General features: G+C 38.0%; 1 protein-coding gene across 1 annotated transcript in view; it reads right to left on the minus strand.

Moving 5' to 3' along the window:
• Positions 1-476: 476 nt before the first annotated feature.
• Positions 477-10,079, minus strand: part of LOC106941050 (cAMP-specific 3',5'-cyclic phosphodiesterase 4D-like) — a 23,697-nt gene continuing 14,094 nt past the window's right edge. The window contains exon 2 of the mRNA XM_015023976.1: positions 477-763. Within this exon, the coding sequence (XP_014879462.1) occupies positions 521-763 (243 nt within the window). The 3' untranslated portion in view covers positions 477-520. The remainder of the gene's footprint in view (positions 764-10,079) is intronic.

Here is a 10,079-nt window from a genome sequence, read left to right on the forward strand (position 1 = left end):
TTGATCCCACATCTTAATCCTAGACTCCTCTGCTGTGTTTTTTGGTCTTCATAATACAGCTTTTTTATTTATTTATTTATTTTTTTTTTTTTACACTCATGTTCTTTGACAAATTACTGAGTCCTTTGTAAAACTGGTGTAGTTTCTTTTTACAAGAGGCCCATTTCTCAGATTAATCGTACCTTTTGAAAATAAAAGCCTTTAAGCAGGTTCTAGACTTGCTTTTTAATCCCATATTTCTGTATTGAAATAGTTTTTTATTTGTGTGCTGTAATATAATTTTAAATGTTATGTTTTCATTAGATGAGAACAGAAAATGATCAGCGTCAACAAAGCAAAGGCTTTAAAACATTATGTAATTAATCTATATAATGAGAGATTTATCTGCTGGTTCTGGTCATGTGACATCACTGGACGCCACTTAGTGTTGCAGATTGGTTATACTGTGACTGACTAAGCTTTTCAGGTTTTATTCATTCTATGCCATGTAGTTGTTTGAGGCCCACTTGTCAACATCCTCCTACCTGGTGGTGTCAGCAGAGGTGATGGCGATGAGTGGCGGTGCTCGTAATGGCAGTGTTGTGGGCCGAGGTGGGACGGTGACTGTGTCCGGCTCGGGCTTTCGGTCGCAGTAGTACTGTTCAGCCTGTCTAAAGGCCAGGGGGGGTAGCTGAACTGTCCGGCAGGAGAGCCTCCGTACCATAAAGGGCTCCATGCAGGTGACGGGCCCTGGTTCTGGGGAGTCAGATGACTCATCAGACGCCTGTGGGAAAAGACATGGCTGTTAAAATCTGACATTGAGGAAGTGTCAATGTAATTACAAGTGCAGGCTTGTAATTACATTTAAAAAAAAGTCTAGATCTATAAAGGCTGGAAAAAACCCTGGATTGAATGTTATAAAGCACCAGTTACTTTTATATTATGTTGTCTCTTGTTCACACAATATCACCAATATCTAATCGAAAGCCTCACCAACTCACATTATGTTGAATATTAGATTAAATCACAAAGGCATCAGTCAGGTTTCTAAGGGCTTTAGCAACCACACATTTATTCAGGTCAGTGGCAACCTTCATTGATGTAAAACATATTCTCTGAAGCCCTTTCAATAGCACTCTTTTTATTTGAAAAATCTGGACTAAGCATGTGCTGTGACAAAGTGTGCTTAATACCACTTGAACTTTTAACAGTTTTTTCAAGGAACTGCCACATCATTCAATATACTATATGAGGATTTTCTTCTGATAGAAAAACCCAAAGTGGTGTACAATTGTAAAGATTTTTTATTGTTAAGAAATGTGGTGTGTGTGGGTGTGTGCATGTTTTGTTTCACTGCAGTTACAGCTGAAGGTCTTTAAGAATATGTCTCTGCTGACATTTTAAGTGTACAAGTTGAAATTTCTTTTCAGTATAGTTCATCTTCAGTCAAACTGGAGTAGGAGCATTTTTGAAGTCAATTTTGAAGTCTTACAGAAAACTCAGTCTTATGCATTTCCATCTTGGCCAATCTAACAGGCAAATGTTTTTAATCTAAACCATCCCATTATAGCTATAAGTATATTTAGGATAATTATCCTCCTTTAAGGTGAACACATATCCTTGCTGATGTGCCTTATTGCATATTACTGCCATCCCCATGTATAATTGGGGAGATAATATGCAGTAATATGCAGTACCAGGTTTCCACCACACAGCATTTTGCATGTAGGCCAAAATGGTTCATTTTAGTCCTGATTGGCTAGATAACTTCATTCAGTGCATTTCCTGTTTCCCATAGATGACTTGTGCAAAAACTACAACAAATTCTTTTGACTTTTTTCAGTAATTCAATCAGTTTGTCAGTTTTCTACATGATTTGTGGAGTGCACAGCTAACATTTGTCACTTGACTCAGTTTGAAGTTGTTCCACACTCTTGTTTTTTTTTTTTTTGTTGTCATTGTTGTTGCTGGATTGAACAGTGCTTTGAGAAATGTTAAAAGCTGAAAGCATACATTTATTACCAAACCCCACTTCAAACTTATTCACAACGTTATTCTTTTAATAGTAAGATATTTAGAAAATTATGTATAATTTCCCTTCCATCTCTCAATTTTAAACCACTTTGCATTGATCTCTCACAAAAGAAAGTCAGCAAAATCCCATACTACTGGAGTTTGTTGATGTAAAGTAAAAAAAAAAAATTCAAAGGCTATCAACAATTTTACATGGTATTACACAAACAAAGTATATAGAGTGAACTAAAGACAAAATTGCAGGAGTAATTCTCAGAATGCTTGCAAGAGCCTTGTTGAATTTTCAATATGATTAAGATTGTGCCCTTACTCAAAATAGTACATGAAGCCACTAGAGCAAGGCTGCCTATTTTGAATTTAATTAAAAAAAGTTTTTCTTTGCTGCATCAATAACCTTGCAGATACGGTTCCCAGCAAATGCAAATACAGTAGCCGTGCATTCAGGAATACACACCCGATAGTGTGTTTTATCAAATAAACAGCTACTAAGAGAAATTACACATCATGAATGAGAACACTGTACCCCATTTTTACTTGACAAGAGGTTCAAACACAAAGTGATTCACTGGAGAAGAAGTAGAAGCTTGAAGTGAAAATGACACTGTACAGACAAGAGAGGAGGAGAGTGGGGAGAAAAAAAATGGATAAGAGCTCCAGCTGAGGGCAGAGACAGCCGCCTGAAAAAATGAAAACTTTAAACGTCTGAGATGAGACGAGAGTGAGAAGACAGAAACTCATTTTACAGTGGCAAGTTAACCTGGAGGAAAGACATCGGGTGGTCAATAAACCATTAAGTGGTTATCAGAAAAGTTCATTCTGGTGCAGTAATGGCTGCAGCAGAGCCTTCCCTCTCAAAACACTCAGCTGAAGCAAGGTTAGCCTTGCTTACAATTTAATGCAACTCTTTTGGATGCTACTTTTGTAAATGAATTAATAAATATATTATATTCAGAACTAAAATCATTGAAGACAAGTTTCCTTTCCTAATGCTTTCAGGGGTTTGTAAAATTACTAAGACCCTCCGAATATTTTTCACATTTTCCCCCCTTAAGACCACAAGCTTCTTTCAAAATGGATTTTAAAGTGGAAGGAAATGATAGATGGTTTACATAATCATTCCCAATTAAAAGCTGGAAAGTCTGGCATGCATTTGTATTCAGCCTGTTTACTTTGATATCCTAAAACCAAAGTTTTATAGCAACTAATTGCCTTGAAAAGTTGTCTAATTAGTCAATCGAGCCATCCTGTGTGTATTCTAGCTTCAGTGTAAATCTAACTGGTCTGTGAAAAACCTTGGAGGTTTGTTGGAGAACACTGACAAACAAACAGCATCATAGGAAAAACCAAGCAACACGGCAGACAAGAAAGGGATAAAGTTATGTAGAAAATTTAATCGGGGTTATAAAATGAGAAAACCTCTTGGAGTAGTTTAGATCTGTGGTGTACAAAGTCACTCCTCAAGGGCTAGTAAACTGCAACTGTTTGTCCCTACAGATCAACATACCTGAATTAAATGACTGAATTATTATCCTCATTCACTCGAATTCAACAGACTCTTACTGACAGTTTCAGGTGTTTTTTTAGGCATAGGCAAATCTGACAGTTGCAGGACAGCCGCTGTTTCCTGGCTTCAACACACCTGAATCAAATGATTGGCTTGTTAACAAGCTTCCGCAAACTTGATCCCATTCAGCTGAAGTTAATTCCACCCATCTTCAGTGAACGTTGAAGGGAATGATGATCTAAGTCAACACCAAACAGAAGTTCAATGCCATGTCAATTTTGTGGTGTATTGTCCTTGGGGGAAACCACAAAGGCAATAGGTTTTCTTGGCAATGAATGGCTCCGACCGTATCTTTCAGGATTTAGGACAAACACCAATACACCAGCACACACCAAGGTGTACTAGTGAGGCAGCATGACAAACTGAAACAGATCAGGTGCTATTATTAATCTTCCTGGAAACTACACAGAGCCATTGTTCTGCATGAATGAAAAAGGATTTCTTGTTAAGAGTTGGGTCAACCGTTAACATTCATATTCGACTCAGAGCGTTTTTTAAATGGCCGCATCATCATGGACGTCTTCAGAGAGTCGATGTTGTTTCTCTTATTCCTGCCCATTCTGACACAAAGTGCAAGTAATACAGTAAAAACAGTCAGTAGCACAGTTATCTCATTGCTCTACTGAAAGGGAGTCCAACAGCAACAAAAATATCTGCAAACGTGCTGGAAAACAGAAGGAATATTCTCAAATGAACACCTTTTGGCTTTACTTTAAAAGTTTGTTTGGTTGATTTTGTTTGTTTTTCTTGCTTCGTAGCTCATCCAACTAATCTCCAGGCTACAATCATGATAAGATGTCAGATTCATGGCATCATATATATTTATCCCATCTATGAAGCAGATTTGCTCATAGAAGACATTTTAAGCCCGAGGCTTGTAGCTGTGAGTGTTTTTTGAGCCGTATGGATTAGGACCACAGGATCAGGAGATCACAGCTAACCCCGTAGGCAGCTAAGCGTTAAGGGGGGGTTATCCCCTGTGAGGTGCAAGTATGACTGCTGGAGTTTAAACAGAAGGTGCTTTATGGCCACGCCATAGTACTTACTATTACTGCAGCAGTAGAGTGATGCTCCTCAGGCTCAGAGGAGACCTTTTGCCAAGAACTACACTGGATTTCATCCTCATTGCTTGGGAGTCAGCTTCCTGGATCACCCATTTGAAAGATATATTCCTTATTATTCACTGACAGTAATTAAATTTGAATGCACCTTTCACATCTATAAAAAAAATCCAAAGTGCTTCAAAAAGAGAGAGCATAAAAAATTTGAAATGGAAAAGGCAAAACAAAAACCAAAATGGAAAAATGATTGCAGATTTTATTGAACTGACTGATCACCACATTTTAGCTTTTTTGAATCCATAAACCCGGTTGAAAATGTATGATGTACCTTTATGACAGTTTCTGCTTGTTTTTGCCTTGATTTTGTTCCTTTGAATTTCTCTCGGTCCTGAGAAGAAATTACTAATAAAATCAAATTGACTCAAAAATATCTGCACTACTTCAACACAATCGGAATTACCTTGAACTGCAGAGAACTGAAACAAACTTAGGTGAACTGAATAAAACACAAATCAAATGAACTGAATTGGACTGAACTGAAATTATTTGGGTATTCTACTTCAAGAGATTCAATAGATTCTTGTAAAATAGCAAGCCATGTATACAATTTGTTCCGATATAATGAAATAAGTAATTGGCAACACCAAAGAACTAACAAATATGAATGAAAACTGATTTTAGTTATTTACTAGAGCAGGATTAGACATCAGTTATATGTACAGAGGTGGAAAATGAAAGAATGAAATTAAAATCTAATCTGGTCTTATTAAGAAAAATTGAATGTCAGACAGCAAAGATAATGCTGAGTGTTTGAAGCTTAAATGTAAGATACAAGCAAAGCATACAAAACGAGGAGCAGAAACTCTGAAATTAATTAGGGTTTTAGCAAACTAAAAAGATTTTACATTTTTGTACTGATAACATTAATAGAAACGGCATTCCCAAGACTTACAGTAGCAGCATTTTCTGCTGCCCAACACAATACCAACGATGATAAAACTAAATGAGCCAGACTGTATTATTTTGGTTTTATTTCACTGAAATAAAGACGGGAGTTATAAAGCAATTCTGATTATTAAGATGTCGGAGCTAAAGATTTCTGAGCTAGGTTAAACAGCCCATCTTTCAAGACACTAACACCAGCTCTGATCTGAATAGTTCATGTATGCCCTGCAGCAAGCTGCCAAATAAAATAAAACCCCTTCGGCTGTAAACAAATGCATTTCCTCAGTAGTTTGTGCTCCACTGTTCCCTGCTCCTCACTGCAACACGTCTCTATCAGCCAAGAAAATTGCCCTAAAGTACCGACTTACATATGTGAATGTGTGGCTTTATCATCCCTCCCCTTTCTGTCACGACAGTTCTGTCTCACCAGCTCCAGCTGACACACCTCGCCCCTCACCCCCACCACCCGTCCACCCCTGCATGCATCAAGATGCCAATCTTCATCCAGAAAGTCAAGCAGCCTTTCATTCCCACATAATTACCTGCATTAGACTCATTGGCAGACGGTGGCTTACAGAGAGGAACGGGGGAGCCAACATGATTTCCCATCACTTTTCAGTGGGCTGTAGGTAAAGCAGGTGGGAGGTGGAGCTAATGACTCATTGAGATTCAATTAGTACTAATCTTAAATTCCTTTCATGACACAATCAGAGACCACAGAATGAACTTATGTAACGGCCAGCTGATCCCTCTCTCCCCTCGGTTATGCTCCCACTTGCTCTTCAGCTGGCTCTAATCCTCTGTAAAACATTCATTAAATTCTCCAGTGTCTCTCCTTCAGCAGCTATGATATTAATTGACAAGGGGGAATATTTGCATACCTAAAAAAGTGAGCATTCAAACTGGTGCAGCTCAGTAAATTAGAATGTCAGCCAAAAAAAGTTGAACTGATTGCGTAGATTTGCTACGCAGAAATAAACACTTAATTGTCACTGAGTTAACTTTGATCCTTATGACTCCCAGCAAAAACAAAACCCAATTTTCAGGTACTTGAAAATTTTAATCTTACATGACACCAATACAAAAAGTGTTTTTTTTTTCTTCCTTTTTTACGTACTTATTTCTACTTTTTAGACATGACAGATGTCCAGCTGACAGTTCTTGACACATTCCCCGAGAAGGTTAAGCTACAAAAGGGCATTGCTGCAGGAGCAATGACCTTTAGCATTGGGTTTTCAGTGCTTTCAGTGTTGCATCCAAGTATAACAATGGAAGGTTTAGAGGGAAGGGAAAAAATGCGGTAGAAAGTGAAAGCAAAAGGATCAAATATTGTGAAGCAAAATTCATAAAATAGTTTGAGGGAAGATTTTAAAGTCTAAACTTCAGCTGGATTCAGAACCTTGAGAATCACGGCATGCAAGATCATCCAACAAATTAGCTATAACCGTAGCATTCATTGTGTTAGGCCACTCTTAAACCAGAGACACCAGAATTGTCGTACCTGGTCCAAGAAGAAGAATTGGACAGTCTAAGGTGAAATGAAGGTAAACATGGCTATTAGATGGAAATCAAACTCCCAGAATCTGGAGGAAGAGTGAACAGAATTCACTGAAGGGCCAGTGAGGGGGTGCCACAGTGTTGGTTCACTGTTAGAGCAGCTAACAGGTCATTGGAGAGCATGTTATGCTTCCCTCTGATGGTAAGGTTTATAGAGATGCTGATTTGAGTTTCCAGTAGGACTGGGCAAATACAGCCAGGTTTGATAACAATTACTCAATTTGATTGCAGCAAATTTTTCTGACCTGAAGTCCATAGATAATCTAGGGAGTATTGTTAAGAGGAACAGGAGACGCACCAGATCCAACAATGCCGATGAGATAAAGGTCACTTTTTGAACTACTTGAGCTTGCTTAAGACTTCAGTGGAACCACAGGTTGATCACCTCAATACGGCTTATGCAGTGGCTGACGCAGAACTTATCAGGGCATACACTGTATGGTAGATGGAGACTGAGTTAGAGACACTGGACCTCTGAGGTGTGTCTGGTGAACCCTTCAGTGCAACATTGGTCTTCTGCACACCGAATGCTACTTGGCGTCCCACAGCAATGCAAAAAGTACCATAATTAGGTTCAAGAAGTTATGACTTTCCAGATTAGGCTATTGTTTAGGCAAGTCAAGTTAGGTTTATTAGTATTGTACATTTTAGCAGTGAGACAGTTCAAAGTGTTATATGACAATCTGAAAGTGGCATCAGGGTTTGGATCCCTGTTTTTTTTTTTTTTTGTTTTTGTTTTTTTCAGCAGAACAATGAATAAGATGGTCAGTTATTTGTTTCATCTCTGTTTTTATCATTTGGATACTCAGTATACACGTGTGTGTTCCTACTGTATCATGATTATGCACATGATCACTTCATTTTCACTCACTTTGGCTGTCCCTCCTAATGCCTCAAGTGTTTCTCTATGATAAGTGGGATCAGGGAAAGGTTAATTGGTCTGCAATGACTCTCTTGTGCTCTCAGTGGACTTCATATTATAATCTGTGTTGTCAGGTTGACCTGTTCCAGTGTGGCCAATTACATGGTTTGACCCCAGTGGATGGATTTCCAAATAACATCAAACAAACTTTAATTATTGGGAAAAGCATTTAAAATAAGAGGAAGATTGGAAGATTGATAATATACAAAGGAAAGCAAGAGCATGGTCTGGAGCATATGGGTAAATATTTAGACATTTGCATTTTTCATATTGAAAGTCTGCTGTTATTGTCTATTCATCTATTCACTGCCTATACCCACTTTCCTCGCAGGGTCACGGTACCGCACAACAGTTGTAGAATATTTTTCTGCAAAGAAATTGCAGTTATTTTTAAAAAGGTTGAAACAGAAAAATGAGCTCATGGGAAGTGATTGTCAACCTTGTTTGGGGAGCAGATTTTATCAGCTAAGTTTGCAAAATCGTTACCCTCCCACCATGAAATTAATGCACAATTTCTATTCTAATCAGAAGGTTAGTCACTATTTGCAGCTTGACAACATAGAATCAGTCGGTGCTAATGTATGCATCAGCCAACCAGGATCTCTTAAATGTTGTGGTCTGACTTAAAACATACAACCCTGTAACATGTTAAGTATATCTTCCAAGTGAACATGATAAAGCAGTGGGTGTCATTGTCAGCTTGCAGCAAAACGTTCCTAGCTTCAAGTCTTGGTTTGCCTGGATTTCTGCTTGGAGGCTGTATGAGTCTCACTAATTTGCCCTTAACTGAGAATGAGAGTGTGCATGATAGTTAGTTTTGCATGCCTCTGTGTTGCCCAGTGATGATCTGTTGTACTATTCCCATCCTCTCACCCAGTGAGAATGATTTATGAACTACTGTTCTAGCAATAAATGTGTGTTTGTAAACGACATTAGCCCAATATTTTTGAGACATTTTTATTAGCAAAGAGCATACCTAAAGACTAACATTAATATGCGATTAGCTAATTTTGTTAAAATTGCATAAACGGTGCAGATTTTTATTTAGAGAGCATTTGAGAATACATGCACCACATATTTGACATTCTTAGCCAGATGCTGTCACCATGAACTATGCCCTTTAATGCTAGGGTTAGCATTGTGACTGGGAGTAACACTGAAATAAGCTTTGAAGAGTTTATTTCCATTCTTTATCCAATGCTGTATCTTTCACTAGAAGTGTATGGGCAGTCAGGTGAGTCACCCAATGTGATGCAACTGAAGGAGGTTAATATGGCAGAAAAATACAGGGAACATCATCCAAATGGAACAAAAGTAGAAGCTATATAATGTAAACCACAGGAACAACTCCAGGCACAGAGCTCAAATAAAATAAATCTCAAAATCTGACAGATGATAACGTGGACAGCTTTAGTTGCTTTTTTTTTAAATGTGCCCTGTTAACAATTTAATTAGCAAGATGAGCCCTTTAACAGTCATGTACTAGAAAAACACAATTTTGAAATGCAACTTGAAGCAAATATTTTGCAATCATCTATTAGTAAAGTGCTTAATTTTTGGCAAATTGAAGGTTAGCTGTTTTATGATGGCAATTTATCTTCCTGTCAGGAAACCCATCCCAATCAGCTTTTCTGCAAAGGCTAATAGTTTAAAAGATCCAGACGAAGTGATACTTCAGGTCCTTAAATTAGCTCTGCGACACAGTGAAACTCTCTTTTGGTCTCGGTGAAAAAGTACCTAATCCAGTTGATCTAATTTTAGGGGAACAGGCAGTTTAAGAAATCGATGTAAAATGGGTCAGACTCTAAATTGAGCTCTTACCTTGCAAGATTCCTAAAGATAATCTGAGTCGTATTTCACGGACGCGCAAGTAGTCTTGTTTGACAGAAAGTTTGCGTGCACACCCGGATACGACTGCTTTGAATTACTCATTTTAATATCCGCAACCAATATGAAAATGCATCTTAAGGGGCAGCAGCTGAAAAAAAAAAAAAAAAAAAAAAAAAAAAAAAAAAAA

The sequence above is a fragment of the Poecilia latipinna genome, unplaced genomic scaffold (genome assembly GCF_001443285.1).
Source record: "Poecilia latipinna isolate Pla-1442-1.1 unplaced genomic scaffold, P_latipinna-1.0 Scaffold3477, whole genome shotgun sequence".
Classification (NCBI taxonomy): domain Eukaryota; kingdom Metazoa; phylum Chordata; class Actinopteri; order Cyprinodontiformes; family Poeciliidae; genus Poecilia; species Poecilia latipinna.